This window comes from Pocillopora verrucosa, chromosome 14 (assembly GCF_036669915.1).
Source record: "Pocillopora verrucosa isolate sample1 chromosome 14, ASM3666991v2, whole genome shotgun sequence".
NCBI classification, from domain to species: Eukaryota; Metazoa; Cnidaria; class Anthozoa; order Scleractinia; family Pocilloporidae; genus Pocillopora; species Pocillopora verrucosa.
In genome coordinates, this window is record NC_089325.1 from 230,411 (window position 1) to 246,676 (window position 16,266).

The 16,266-nt window shown below is 36.4% G+C and overlaps 1 protein-coding gene across 1 annotated transcript in view; it reads left to right on the forward strand.

Moving 5' to 3' along the window:
* Positions 1-4,097: 4,097 nt before the first annotated feature.
* Positions 4,098-16,266, forward strand: part of LOC131785411 (von Willebrand factor D and EGF domain-containing protein) — a 36,248-nt gene continuing 24,079 nt past the window's right edge. Inside the window, exons 1-4 of the mRNA XM_066161015.1 lie at positions 4,098-4,609; positions 5,444-5,497; positions 12,579-12,862; positions 13,503-13,598. Coding sequence (XP_066017112.1) covers positions 4,135-4,609; positions 5,444-5,497; positions 12,579-12,862; positions 13,503-13,598 — 909 coding nt within the window. The 5' untranslated portion in view covers positions 4,098-4,134. The remainder of the gene's footprint in view (positions 4,610-5,443; positions 5,498-12,578; positions 12,863-13,502; positions 13,599-16,266) is intronic.

Consider the following 16,266-nt stretch of genomic DNA (forward strand, 5'->3'; position numbering starts at 1 on the left):
TGAACTTCACCATTTTTTCGAGAAGTTATACCTACAGAGAGACTACTGCGTGATGAAAATTCACCATAAATCTGAAACGGGGTTGAAAGGAAACATTGACTACAGCAAGCTATCGTTAAGAGGTTTTATAGAAATACGATCAGTCATTGTTTAAAATAAAATGGAATTACAATGATTTTCACAGAAATGCAACCAAGCAAATCTGCTTCTTAAATACAGTTTATAGTAGTATGGCTGAAAAAAATTACAATAGGCGGCTTCACCATTTGAAAATATGAAGTCAAGTCAGCATAAATTTTTATCTTGTTATGGTGCACACCTGACGAATTAAATCCTTACGATACTCTTAAATAATTTAAGAAGGCTTTTATTTCTGTTGTTTATGATACCAATATATTTTCACAGGAATTATAGGTTGCGCCAAGCCTTAGAGCATAATATTAACCGATAAGGCAAAAGTGGCCAATGAAATTCGGGTTCGAGGAGGACGGATGCCCAATCACTTTAAGTTCATCGCGATCCATCCATAATATAAAGAGGATTAATAAAACTATTAACAAATCAGTCATTGGAGCCTGATCATAATTTCTATTCTATCTTACTGTCAAAAGTGTCCACTGCAACAATATCTCGAGAATAAACATTTTTGAAGATGAAGATTTAGATATATGAAAATTCACATATTTGCACTGCGGTGGAAAGATGAAATTAGAAGATCCTCGCAGCTAAGAACACTACTGAAACTAGTAGTTGTAAGTAGGACCTGAAAAAAATTTTTTTCAGGCCCGTACGGGATTTGAACCCATGACCTCTGCGATACCGGTGCAGCGCTCTACCAATTGAGCTAACAAGCCAACTGGGAGTTAGTCAATGAATTGGGTATAAATAAACATCCGAGTGAATGAAGATGTAGATATATGAAAATTCACATATTTGCACTGCGGTGGAAAGATGAAATTAGAAGATCCTCGCAGCTAAGAACACTACTGAAACTAGAAGTTGTAAGTAGGACCTGAAAAAAATTTCAGGCCCGTACGGGATTTGAACCCATGACCTCTGCGATACCGGTGCAGCGCTCTACCAATTGAGCTAACAATATGAAAATTCACATATTTGCACTGCGGTGCGAAGATCCTCGCAGCTAAGAACACTACTGAAACTAGTATCGAGGAGGATCTTCTAATTTCATCTTTCCACCGCAGTGCAAATATGTGAATTTTCATATATCCAATGACAGCGTAGTCAATAGATACATGTAATTATACTAAATGCAGACAGTTTAAAATGGGGCTTTATTTGAAGCTCGTTGCAGCATTGTGAAGGGAGGCAGGCCACAAGGGAAATATTTAGATTTAGTATTCGGAAAAAGACGTTTTTTTATAAAACAAATAATTTTATTAAAGTATTGTTCACTACGCCTTAGGATGAAATTTGTAAATCGAGATCAGTTTAGTTTGAGCGCTTCCTTTTTTTATTTTTTCGCAAATGCTGGCAGCGTTTTTCGATGCTAACTTTGCATGTATCCCACATGTGATTCGTTTCCTCAGTGCTGCGGCACTGGTAAGAATGGGCTTTGATCACCTCAGCTTAAAAAAAAGAAAAGAAAAACAGAAAAAAACCTCAGAAAAACAAAGCATTAATTGTCAAATAATATAAGCAAAACAAAAAAACAACATAAAAATAATTTGGTTGGAGAACATTATACGTTTCATTGAAGTAAAATAACAAACTTTATTAGCATACCTTTTATAGCTGAAATCTTCGCTTGATCGAGGCCAGACAATTCTTTCTTTCCATGAAGAGTTGAGCGAAGTAGCACCTCTTTAGAAAAGAGCTTTTCTAAAAGCCTCAATGTTATTGCTGAAGGCTTTGATGCCGCAACTACATAGTTGTAATCTTCACGAGACAACCGCACGCCCTCAAATCCACCAACTGTGACGGTTTCTAAAAAGTAAAAGGTGTGGTATTTAGCCTATAAACACCTCAATTCTTACATTGCTACTAACCATCAAAGTTGTTGATGATGACTGATACTTCGGATTCCCACACGCAATGTTTATATCAACATAGACTATTTACATGAAAATCTCCTCTCATCAAGTACAATTACAAACTGTGATAGGGAAGAAAACCATGTACATGATCAATTCTAACCAAATGGCTGAAACGAGTTCAAAGGGGCAGATTGGCTCAATTAGGCTTTCATATATCATGTTGCCTTAGGAACATGGACAGTTATTGTTATGGTTTAGTTAAAGGAGTTACATTTAGAGCAAAAGTTTGTTTTTACCGGAACAAGATCAACGCAATGAGTATTCCAAACCGAAACCCTGAGATACACGACAAAATCATCCTCAAGATTCTCTCAAGAATTTGAAAGTTTTACGAAAAGAGCATTAAATCTCATATCCTCATCAGATCGGCTATGCACGATTTCATTCATGCCGTTATGTTCTAGCCCTTTCATACTGAGATTGACTAATAAGCTGAGAATGATTGCTTTTCTGTCAGACAGGGACTGTAAGCTTCTAATGCCTTAGAAAAGAATTATTTTATATCATCCGATAACAAATGAAGTTCGGACTTCCGAAACGAGGAAGCCCAATCGCTAAAAGTTTTGTATCAAGACAACCGACACCATGAGCGGTTGCATTGCGTTCAACTAAGCTTTCATCCAGTGATTTGACTAAGTGAATTTAAGTAATACAGCGTCTGATCACCTATCGATAAGTCATAATGTTCCCCAATCATACCATGAAATTAATGTTGAATTTAAGGTCACTGCTTGTATCTTCAATTGTAAGACAGTATTCAGATTTACCAACGACGACACATCTGTAACAGCATTACTGATAAAAAATTCTTCTTTCAGTTTATTCAACATATAAACACACACACGCACACACGCACATATCAGAGTTTTAACACTTAACTTTATTGTATGTGAATGAAGCGATTTCTTCTTGTGTGTCTTTTAATGAAACACAAATATGGACCTCGCCGAGTTGTACTAAGAACCTTGCGTGATGAAACCTCATATCTGAAACGAGTTAAAAAGGATTAATTTTGGTTCCAGTCGATTAGCTACCGCCAAGTTTCGCTAATTTGCATTACGTGTTTATTTTTACAAGCATAAGGGGAGCACTCTCAGCTTTTTCGAGAGGAATTTACAAGATTACATAAAGAACATATGCTGGAGGTTTAACTTTGAAAACAGTTATCTCATCGCTATGTTGAGAATTTTCAGGCCATTATCATTTCGCCTGTTCAAGGGGCAAAGTTTCTAAACCGAATACGTCACTTAACAGATATTTTTTAATTGCGTGACTGAAATTTATAAATTTAGATCATTAGCAATTAATTAATTTTACACTTTCATGTAAATGCTGGTAGATTGTCTGTTATATCTTTGTGCACATTATGTAATATGATTCTTAAGATTTTCAATTGAAGAAAGTCGACCATAATATACATTCTCAGATACATAAGATAATAACACTTATACCCATCACTGATGAGAAAGATTCGTCATAGATTTAAAACCCTCTCAAATGACTGCGCTGCAACAACAGCGGAAGTCAATTGACTTAGTAAGCAGGAAATTGTGGCTTGCTATCATTAGTGACATGAAGGGTTTCGTTTTTCTTTTTTTTTTTTTCTTATGCACAGACAGTTTCGAGATCAAATTACACAAAGATGAAAAATTTTCTACACTTATAAGGCTTAAGACTTTCAGCCAATTCGTAAGAGAGAGATCTAAGAAATAATGATACAGTGGGCAACTTTCGAAGCTATTAAGAAAATATACATAAAATTAATAGTGTGAACCTAAGAACAAAGTTAGTCATGGGTAAAGTCACTAATTTGGCCCCCCAATATCATTCCTTTCCCACGCTTCTCGTGGAGTTATTTGTCAATTATTTCAGAATAACAAATTCAAAAGGTAACAATGCCTTCAGCGTAGACGACAAACACTCCATTCACTTCCTTGTCGACGTTTAAGCAGCGGACGCAAAAAGCGACCAATCATAATCCAGTTGACTTATGTAAATAGTTACATATTTCTTCCTGAGACATAATCCCGAACGAATATCATTCACTAAATTGCTCGTATACTGAACGTTGTCTTCAAATATGGGCTCAGCTGACTTTGCTCTCATCAGCTTCTTTATGTTCGTGGCCGTAGGTACTACAGCTTCCCAAGCAGCTGATGACTGCAGCGATGGTTCTTGTTGCTCAAATTCGACATACATTGAAATTAATGAGCCTCGTCGCAGCATAAATAGTATTTGGAAAGCGGGACAAGTCGCTCTATGTGATTGGAGATTGAGAAGGGGGTGGTATCGTTTTACAAGCTTTGTTGGTGGAAAAATGCCGGAAAAAAAAGTGTCACCTAATAATTGTGGCACGCACGCTCCCATCTGGTTGAAAGGTACCCATCCGACGAAAAAAGGCGAGAATGTCGTTCGCAGAGCATGCATCAATGTTCTTAACATTGATCCAGACGGTTGCTTCGACTCGTTTACCGTAAACATTACCAAGTGTCCAGGTGGCTACTTCGTGTACTATCTAAGGCCTCCCTGGTATTGTTCAGCTGGTTATTGTGCTGGTAAGTAATTGTCTTTCTTCAGTTTTTGCTTGCCTGCTTTCTTTTTTTGTTTTTGTTTCTTATTTGGGTGGTAGGAGCCTAGCACGGGGGGATGGGGACACTCTCTGCTATGCAGAAACCATAAGACTACAAACCTCAGTGTTCCGGGCTTAGCAAGTTGACTAAATACGATCATTAATCGTGGATTAATGTTCTCAAGACACGAGCATGAGAAGTTTGTGCAAAAATCTCTGCGCTTTTACACTGAAAACGAGCGATTTTACTGGCATTCTCAAGATCGTTTCTTTCTGCCTATGCTTTTGATGTCAAAACTGGACACGGCCGCGGAGGAGGCTTGGGTCCAAGGTCAGTTTACTCTCTACCGCGGGTGGTATCCCCACAGGCAGACAATACTATGTGTTCGTGGTTAATAATTATTGACATGAGACGAACAAAGTCTATGAGGGTTATGGGTATAACTCTGAAAATTTCATATTCAAATTGCGTCTCGGTCTGAATTGGCCTCCTCTTGATTGAGATATTCAGACCGAGACGTAATTTAGATATGCAAATTTGAACACATAGTGTGGTTGACGAATTCCTTTCGTCGTTGAATTGTGCATTCACACAAAGATGAAGTCGTGTGTCTGATTTCAGCAGTTTCTCGCTCGATCGGGTACATTTGGGGAAATGAAGACCAAGTTTGGCTAGGAAATGAAGCATTGTCGTTTTCGTGACGAAGCAAAGTCGTTTAGATAATCTTCCTAATAATTTGGCCCTTCTTTTCTCATGTTGAGAAATCCTTTTTTTTTTTTTTTTTTTCAATATATTTTTTCTCTCTTGTTGTGTCTTTAGGCTACAAGGAGCCTTGCCCCTATGGAACAGAAGGAGAGCCACCCAATTGCTACGGTATGTCATAGACGTAAATTTCTGTCGAATGATCAGCCATAATTTTCAACTTATCATCACAGCTATCATCCTCATTGATAATAAAGTTAATCTATATCCAAGATTGCTCTCTTCACCAGAGAGTGCATCACAGAAGGACTGTCACACTAAATGTCGTGTTTAGCCGCGAGGTTGTAAAACTTTCAAAATTTTTTTTCCATTCCATCCTAATTGAGATATACCGTTTTAAGCTCAAAATGGAAAGAAAAAATTAAATAAAGTTCGTTTCGAAAAACCATGAGCATATAATTCTTTCAGACGACGAAATTAGTTTTATTTTTACTTTAGTTGTACTTCATTTCCAAAGGCAATGCGAATTTTTTACTACAACTTAAGATTTGCGGCTATTAAGACTCTGCATTAGAACGGTAAATACTATTTTGAAGTGTTGGTATGTCCGAAAAGTGTTCTGCAATGGGAGATTTTGATTTGAAATCATACAATTTTCCGAATTTTAAACACAAAGCAACGAAATTTTCTGGTGGTACATTCTAGTGAACGATAATTCAAGCAGGGTAAATCTACCACACGGGTCTCGTAAATGCAAGAAATTGTAAGTCTTTGGGTTCGTTTTTTGAACGGTCTGTAATATAAATATTTAGCCAAGCCTAAAAGCGGAGCTCTCGTTAGTTTCTTTTCTAGCTCCTCGTTACGATAAAAACTGTAACAAAACTCTTCAGCACTGGCTGTAGAAGAGTTTATTTAGGAAGATCTAAGGACCAGTCTGGGGGGTGGGGAGGGGAGGGAAGAATTGACAAGGTCTGGAACCTGGGGACGAAGTTCTCACAACTTCCAAACGCATGCTAATCAGCGGTATCTTCAAGCAGCTAACAACCTTCGTTGCTGTTCCTGATGTTTTGAGCAAATTTTCGAAGATAGGAAATCTTTTCTTCTTCAGATGAAGTGTTCGATGTCATCATCAGTTGAAATTATATTTTATTGAGCGTGACTGATAATTTTGGTAAGGGAGAATAAGCCAAAATTGAAAGAAACGACGGTAAACTACTTCGCCGGTCGATTGAAGAATACACACGTGTGAACAGGGAGTCAGTAAAACAATACGCCAGAATCGTATGGGCTTCCCTTATATCTTCTTTGGTAACCTCTGCTGTATCTGCATACAATGTGGGTGTCTTTAAGAAAACTTGAGATACATGTAATACCTGGATTTCATTTTTACAGGGAGTCAGTAAAACAATACGCCAGAATCGTATGGGCTTCCCTTATATCTTCTTTGGTAACCTCTGCTGTATCTGCATACAATGTGGGTGTCTTTAAGAAAACTTGAGATACATGTAATACCTGGATTTCATTTTTACATCACAGAAATCAATTCCAAACATCAAGCAAGGTTTCTCTCTAGTTTAAAAGAATCACCGCGTCCGTGATCCACGAGAGATCAGGGATCAAACATTGCCTGATCGGAAAAGAAAGCGAAGAAACCTTTTCCTCTAGTGAACAATGTCTTCACTTTAAGAAGACCGACTTTTCCTTTTAAATATCACCCAGATTTATGTAAACAAAAAGCTCAAATTATGGTTCGCTTCAATTTCAGGCGTAAATTTGCATAATCTTCATGGATGAAATATTTATGAATTTCAAAGATCAAAACCTATTTCTTAACTGCATCTGTTTTATCTTTATCCACTTAGCAAACAAAGCTTTCTGAGTTACGGTCAAAACACCAGACGTAGTTCACTTCGAATTTCTCGATCTATCCTAGATTGTCCGACCGCATCGAAACAAGTTTTACTACACAACTTCCATCTAAAAGACTCCGAATGGAACGTGACGTAAAATACGTCACGCGTTACTAGGTAACAACAGAAATAAATTTGATGCAAAGTCTGTGCACAAAACTTTAATTTGACTATAAACTTACAGTAATACCAATCCCTTCCCATCATAAAATGTTGGGAGGATCAGAGGAAAAACTAATATGCCATACATCTGCAAGATTTCATATAATTATTTTAATTACATGAATGTTAACCAATACCAGGAGATCTAAGAATATTCAAAAGAAAATAAAGTTTGGTTGGAAAATTAGAATTCAGCATAGGCCTGATACACAAGATTCTTAGAAAAAGAAACGAAAAAGCTAAGCAAACTTTTTTAAAACACCTGCCTGTACGTGTACCTGTACAGCACTGCATAGTAAAGTCATTGGAAGTAGCCATTATCCCAGTTTCATATGTTAAAAACACCTGCACTTGCAGATTTCCTCTAAACCTGTAGTTCAAGCCTACGATGACTTCGAAATTCTGATGCACACCTCAAAAGGAGAATAAATAAGTCTCAAGTTTCTCTTTATTCAGTTTAGGTTGGTGAGGTCAAATTAAGTCAAACATTCATACGACAACAGGTTCAAGAAACTTTCACAACTAATTTATAAGGTTAGCATACCTGGAACAATCACCTTCATGAACAAATTAGACCAGATTTGTACTGATAATGCACAAAAGATTGGTGGTAAGAGGGCAGGCTTTCCTTTCTTCATTTAAAGAAATACTGAGGTTATCATCTTTCCACAAGCTTTGTGGAAAGTGAACGTGATTGAGACTGATAGTGACTATATTATTTGAACAAATATCCAGAGGAGAATAAAAAGTAAGATATGGTATGCCCAACTCTCTTATTTTAATTCTTTAACTTATAAAGCTAAGGCATTTATATTCTTGCTTTGTACATTCTGTGGACCCCAATTAATTTGACATTCATGCATCAAAATACATAAAATGTTGTCTTCATCTATGTGCCCTAAAGATTACAGGGGAGGAGGCAGGTCAAAGTAAAAAAATTACTTAAAATAGGAGAGCCCCCATTAATTTAAGTCCTAATTAAAGGAGGATCCTGGGTTTTCCATATTCCCACCCTTTAAAACTCACATATCTTGTGACCAATTACTTAGTACATCAATGTTAAGTTTGGGTATGACCATTGGTAAGAAACACCATGCATTTAACTAAAAGTTTGAGCAAGAGTATTTAATGCAATCTAAATAATAACATTACATGTTACAATGTGGTAACTTGAACAGCAAAATTATTTCATCACATAATTCCAAATAAAGGAAGTCATCAGGTTATTGATTCACCTGCTTCAACTTTTGAGGGCTTAAGGTACAGAGAAATAGCCAAATATGGTAAACAGTTACAATTAATATAAAGTTGAAAGTTTGAAAACTAAAAGATATACATTACAATCATTAAACCCTATGCATCATAGCATATGACTGTACAGGTCATGTGGAAGGTTCCTGTATGGGGACTAACATTTCAATCACCTCAGCAAACTGCAATCAACAGAATTGCAAGCCAAGGTTTATTTACCAAGTGCTCAAGTTTCCAAATTAGTCATGTAACTGTTGCATTGAAGTTCACTCATTTTTGAGGCCATCTTCAGCTTAATCATCCTGTTTCATGTGAAAACATCAAATGTTAATCACATGTTCAAATAATTACCTGAATCAAAAGTTTTAATTCTTTTAAGAACCTGCTTCCTTTAGTTGTGCTCTAGAAATAGTAAACGGTATTGAGAAAGGAAGAAAGTTGTTGAAACGTTCTATGTTAAATGAAACTTTGTTGTCAATGTTAATTACAACAGCAACGGAAACATATCTGAAGCTATAATAACAATTATCTTTCCATGTAATCAAACCAGAATGATGAATATGAATAAATTTAATCTCACCCAGTTTGAATGTAGAATCCAAAATTTAATTAACTTACTGGTGAATACGAAAAAGCTCAATGTGTTTTTCCTGATTTGGTCTAAATAAATATCACAAATCAATCAGGCCACCACTTCAGTGTGACTTTTTTGATGATGAGTACTTTTTCTTATGGAAATCTATTTGTAGCATCTATCTTTTACCAGCTAACATCTGAGAAGAATCAAGTCCATAATTTGGTAATTTGACACACTGCAGGCAAACACTACAACTAATTAAATTTCATTTGATCAAAAACACAAAGGGCATTAGAGGAAATTATTTAACAAAATTTAAGTATTCTGTAAATTTTTTCTATCATATGGTAAAGTTTAAAGAGCTTCTCACTTCACTGTCTTCTGTTCATTTGTTTTGTTAGCTTTCCTAACAGCCTTAGCTATCCTTGCCAAAAAGTTCAAGGGGCATATAAAATGTGTACAGTTATTAACCATTTAATCCCTGATAGTGACTAGCATCTAATTTCTCCTTTCAATATCACCCCTGAATCAAACACTGAGGTCATGAGAATAAAGGAAATGATGGTCAACTGAAGAACCCCTTGATTATTAAACAAATTCTCCTTGCCAGCACATTAGGAAAAGTATAGAGAACAGTATGGAGAATACATATACTGATATTAGGTTGTAAAGGGTTAAAGACATCATGCAATAAGTTTTATATATAAAGAGTATTGCTTAAATGTATGATTAGGGTATGTGCAAGTGCCTAATAAACATCATTCTACAGTCTTCTACTCTTCTACCTTGGAGGGTACCTTGTGTACATAAAAATTAAAGTTCAGTGCCTTAGTAACTGTTTTGGCCACAAAGATCAACAAAGAACAACAGTCACACCAAAAAAATAATTTTAAAGACACCTCTACAATGGTAGGTACACACAACTGACATATATGAGTGAAGCATGTCAAGAACTAACTAAGGTATGATACTAGCAAACAGTTTATTTCAAGCAGGTCTGAAAGCTTCTGTATCTTCTGTATTTTCTCTTCAGTGACCTAGAGAGAATTTCTCCTTACACTATCAGTTCGATATCAAGCAGACAAGTGAAGAGAATAAAGAAAAAACTCAATTAGGGGATTATTAGTTGGTCCGATATCTCTTTACAAGGATGAAAAGCCAGGGAATGCCATTTATTAATTTTTAAAATAATAAATGCCAAAACTTAAAGATGGAATCAAAAAAACCTACTGAAATGTGTCATAACTAATCACTGAGATTTTAATCATTAGTTGGCACACAAGGATATTAAACAAACTTCGTGAAAAAAACCAGGGCAATAAAATCAAAGATTCAGGAGAAGCATACGACATTAACTAGTTTACTGATGTTCTCACCTGAATTCAATCTGTAAAGAGGACTCTGCAACACTTCTGCTTTATCTTCTCACACTAGAACTAAAACATAAAATTTAATTATTTGCAGGCAGGTTAAGGAGGAAATTAAAGATGGATATCAGTGTTACATAAAAAGAAACCCCTTACAATAAAATAAAGCAGAAGCATATTACCTACTCATCTATGCTTCTGAATACAGCTGTAATAAGTATTTTTAGAGCATTTACCTACATATGTAAACCGGGTGCAATATACGGTCGTAAAAGCAATTTTATTCTATCCATCCCCCTTGAAGGGTGCCTTGTCTTTCAAATATATTAGAGCTACAAAATAGTAAAATAATCAACGAGCCAGGTCACGCCAATTTATCAAGGGTCAATTAAGAATAGTTTCCTAAAATCGTATGGAAGGTTTAAAATGTACTTCACTTGTGCTACATATACGGATTTATCGTTCTCAATTACTAATGAAATTCCGAGGGAGTGACTCAATTAATTCAGTCAAAAGAAATGGTTCACGAATTGTAAACTGATAATGTGTCAACAAAACTTCCCTAAATTATGGTGCCGATACGAATTTATCGTTTATAATACCTTATGAAATTCCGAGATTGTACCTCAATGAATTCAACTGAAAATATCCAGAAAGGTTACGAAAACGAACTCTCAAACACGGCTCATGAATTCGAAAACTGTAAACAACAATTATTTATGCTATTACCAGCGTGCATGTGAACTCAAATTGCCAGGATCCCGTTTAATTACACGATCACAGCTCGGACCCTTCTGTAAAATGTGATGGCTTTTAATTTCAGAGATTGATAATTCAGTTTCCATCATCAGGAAAAAGATTATCGCATCGCAAGCGTGTTCATCATAACCCGCGCAGTACGTACGCCTCGACATGTTGAGCGAAGAGAAAGTCGCTCCATGTTTTGTAAGTAAAACCACTTCCCGAAATACGAGCGAATCGCGTAGAAAGCATCAAAACATAACGCTGAAAAGTACCACGATCAGACAATGAAATTCACTCATTCCGCAGTATGACTAATTCCATTTTGCCGTGAGTTTGTTCGCACCATACATTTGTGGTCCGTAATTTAATTCTCACGTGTTTGATGGGTTCTCACATGACAATATTGTCAAAATCTAATTACCGCGTCAGACTTAATGTAAACGTGGATCTCATTTATTTCAATTTTGGGAAAGCCCATTACTTCGCTCTTAAAGTAAAACAACACATCTTCGGCAAAGCGCGATTTTTTTAAACAAATAGAGGTCACATTACGAAGTTCCTATGACACGCGTCCTGCATACTGCTAGGATCATCAGCAATGTCGATAACGTAATGTTTGTAGATCGAAATAGGCCTCCTTCACCGTGGAGTCTCGGTGGCAGAGCATCGGAGCGCGGAATCCGAAGGTCAGAGGTTCGATTCCTCTTAGGAACTCAGGGTTTTTTCTTTGTTCCACGCTCGTGACAAGACGAAAAAACATCTTTATTTATTTCTTTACCGAGCTCAAAACTTACCATCTCCTACAAATCATCTTCAAATTTGAAAATGTCCATGTAATGTAAACATCTTTTTTTCCATTAGAAAGTGTTCACAGAAGAAGTTTTAGGGTCAATTTTTCAAAAGGGAAGTACAAAATTTCCAACATATTTGTTTCACCTGGGCGCAATAACAAAAAAGGTATTGTTCCATCGATGTCAAATATGCCTGTATCGTCCATCACCTTTTTGATGAAGAAAAAGAAAAGCTTTAGATATATACACACCTATTAATAATTTGTGAATATATATTTTAATAGATATTTTTAAATTGCAACCTTTTTGGGAACGGGTGAATATATATATATAGGTACATGCATACATATCACTATAAAACTGGATTTGCTGATATTCAAGGTGAGTTAATTGATAATTTAGCTTAACAAATAAATTTTGATCACATTAGTATTGTTCCATTTTCAATAGACCCTCCGAAGGAATTTTCTAGTAACAACATCGACAATCCAGAAATTATCGTCCAGGAAGGCGAGGAAGTCTCAGTAACTTTACTTTGTAAAGCTAACATTCTTAACGGCATCGACAGCTGGAAAAATGTGACACACAAGATCGAATGGTTTGCTGAGGGAAAGTCGTTACTTGTGGAAGAATTCTGCGGTGGTATTCCGCCTGGAAAATCAAACGGAAATGCCTGTCCAAATGGGCCTCTTGTTTCCAAACTTTCTGGCTCTAAGTATCAGTTAGGAACCTGGGTAAGTCGAAATAACTAGCATTTTGCGTCAACCCTTGACCTAAAAAATTTGAATCAATAGTTGTCATTGTATTAAGTGAAATATTTAAGAGGGACGATATGTGAGTTTGGATGAGAATATGAAACTTTGAATCAATAGTTTTTATTGTAATAAGTGAAATGTTTAAGAGGGAGGATATTTAAGTTTAGATGAGAATTTGAACCGCGATTGTGAAGCATACCTTTAGTACTTTCTGAAAAATGTTGACTGCGTTGTCTGGTTTGCGTACCTTTTTCTAATTCTTGCAGCTCATCTTCATTTTTAGGTTTAGCTACATAGATTTGGAAAAAGTCTCCCATTAAATTAAATAATAAAAGTGTTGTTTATACTAAATATTCATTTAGAGACCAAAATGGACAATTTTCTGCGCTTTCCAGGATCTCCAGATTGTGTTTTGGAAGACACATATCTAATTTTTAGAACAACTGTTTTTTGAGAATAAGTTCAACGGTGAAAATATAACGTTGACTTGAGCGCTGGAGTCTCAAGATGATTTTAAGGCTATTATACCGCGTTCAATTGGTCTCTTGCGTCATCAAGAATATCTATGAAAAAATTGATGTGAAGCCTGTCTCTACTCCTGTATATTTTTTGTTAACAGATATCATGTAGTGTCTCTGCAAAGTTTACAACATCCCCGAAAAACGTGTGGTCGCCCTCAAAAGCTGTACTGGAACCATTCTTTGCAGGCATTCAGGTAAGTCATCTCTTCTTCCTTTGTAAATAATGCAATAGATAACGGTGGCTTTTTTTTTTCATCTTACTACAACTTTTATTTCGTAAATAACTAAAGTTTTACGATATTGCTTTTGTCGTAACACGTGGAAGAAAGAAAACTCTATGTTAAAAGTTGGTTTATGAAAGTATTACCGCTGAAACAGTGTTAAAAAGGTTCTTTCAGTGGCATTGGAATGCTACCATGGCAACTGATGAGGTTCATTCCTTGTTTAGAAGTAGTTTTTTACAGCTGCTAAAACAACACTTTTATGAAAGATTCGGCGATATTACGATAATCTTGCATCATTGGACACCTTATTATGAAAATCAGGTTACAACTTGATCAGGGTTGACTCATGCGATATAGTGCGAAGTTCATGTAAAATTGCCGAGGGAAATATCAATTTCTCTCAAACAAAATTAGATGATACCGTCGATCACTTCTGGTATATGATCTGCTAGATTGCCTGACGAAAATGCTTGTTTCCAAACGAGTTAACTCTCAACCTTTCGAGCCTTTTGTCTAACTTTGCTTCTCTCCAGCTTATCTGCATGCATTTCATCACCATATCAACTTCTTGATATCATCTGATCATTTCAAAACACTTCATGTAAACAAAAGCTTTCAAATATTATTTGTAATTTTGAGTGCAATTTGGGATTAATCAGAACGAGTAAATTTCAAAGGCTAAATGAATTGCATGGGCCCGTAGAGCAAGTGCAATTTGAAGTCTGAAAAATTTACGAGTGTCGATTAATCCCAAGTTGAGAAATAACGTGTGATTTCTAGCTAGGTAATAATATACAAGCAACAATCTGTCTCTGTTTTCCTTTAGATGTTTTTATTTCGTGTTATGGCTTACTGGTTAGGCCGATTGCCTTTTTGCCGAAAAATTCGCCGGAGTGGTCGGGCTTTTCCCTCAAGAACTTGCTTTCAGGTCTTAAGAGAGTGTCTCTGTAAGAGCGATCCGGTCGATTTTGCTTGAGACACGGATTTCGCTCGTTTCTCGTGTGTTGTAAAACATTCATGTACCTATACTAAAACCACAATCAGTTTGATCGGATCTCTTTATCAGAGTTTTACGGAAATTAAATTTCACTCGAGCGAAGGCTTGTCGTGACACATTTTTCGAGACTTAAATTTCATACAACTTTGGAGGACAATTTACAAAAAACTACGGAACTCAGCAAAAAACAAATATCACAGCCATGTATATTATCTCTATCTTATCTATCGAGGCGACTTTCGTAAACATCACGTGTCAATCAAGGAAACAGGGAGACTTGAATCCTTATCGGTTCGCCTAAAGAGACTTGACACCTTATCGGTTCGGCTAAATCACACACGCCAAAACCGATCAAATTCAAGGTAAATTTTTGAAAAAGTGAGGCGTTCTTAACTGATCCAACTAAAATAGCTAGGAAGTAGGTGCCATAGAAAAGGTAACTACAGAAAAAAACTTTGCGGCCCGACCTTTACGAGAACTTTATAACTCCGTGAACTTACCTAATTTTCGGAAATCTCCAAGTTTGGCCGCCATTTTGAGGGACTTGTCAACATGAAGCGTAACCGATATAAATCAAGCAGGTAAATCTAAAACCGTCAGAAATACATACGAAAGCAATTCAAATGAACTTTACATTCAATTCAAGCGGCAAAATTTGAAATTGTTCGTTAAACTTACAATCCCCATGCGACCATTTCTTTCAACAATTCAAACACTACAACGAGTGTTCGAATTCCCCTCGTCGATTCCACCGCAAGAAATAACCTGTGCCACCCAAGCTTCGACTCGAATGAGAAGTACGAATCAAGTAACATCTTCGCGGCAATATCACGCTGGTATTTTGATTTTCCGATCGACAAGAACGGTGATCAGGAATCAATCGGTTTGTTTACCTCATAAACGTGACCGCTGACCAGCCGCTAAGTGAAAACAGCATAGCGCGGGGTAGGGTGGGTGGCGGGCTTATCGTCATAAGATATTCGAATACATGCTCAAAAAGCTCAAGGACTATCAGTCTAAACAGTGAAGGCATGCTTCGTGGTACAGACAACTTTTATTTAATTCTCATAACTTTCTCCTTTAAATTAGAACTGGTATTAATTAATAGAGTTATCAATATATTTTTAACCGGGTACCCATACAACCTTTTTGCTTGTCATCAGTGGTATAAAATAAGGTGTCTTTTCCACCAGAACCTTTTATTTATGCCCCATTGCACGGAATGAACACTATACTTAGAATGTTTGCTCTAAGTAATTTTTTCTGTTCCCAAGAATGTAAGCAAAGTGATAGAGATTTGATTCATTCCGCTGACACGTTCTTTTAAGTCATGGCGCGTGTAGGTTTATTCTATCAAAAGTCGCGCATGCAACACACCGGAATTGAAAATTCGTCGTAAAATCGCACGAACCTTAGAATGATTCTAGGCAACTTTGACTTCTGGTGAGATTAAGTGGATGGTTCAAAGGACCCCCTGAGATTTTTTTCAGGACTATAACTGAGATTTGTTAATAACTATGATAATCGTCATCATTAGGGGACGGTGCTTTTTGCCCATTGTTGTCATCATTATCGTTATCACGCCGGAAGAAGTATAAAGCCGGCATTTCACCTTACCTAGCTACACAGAAAATTGTTCTC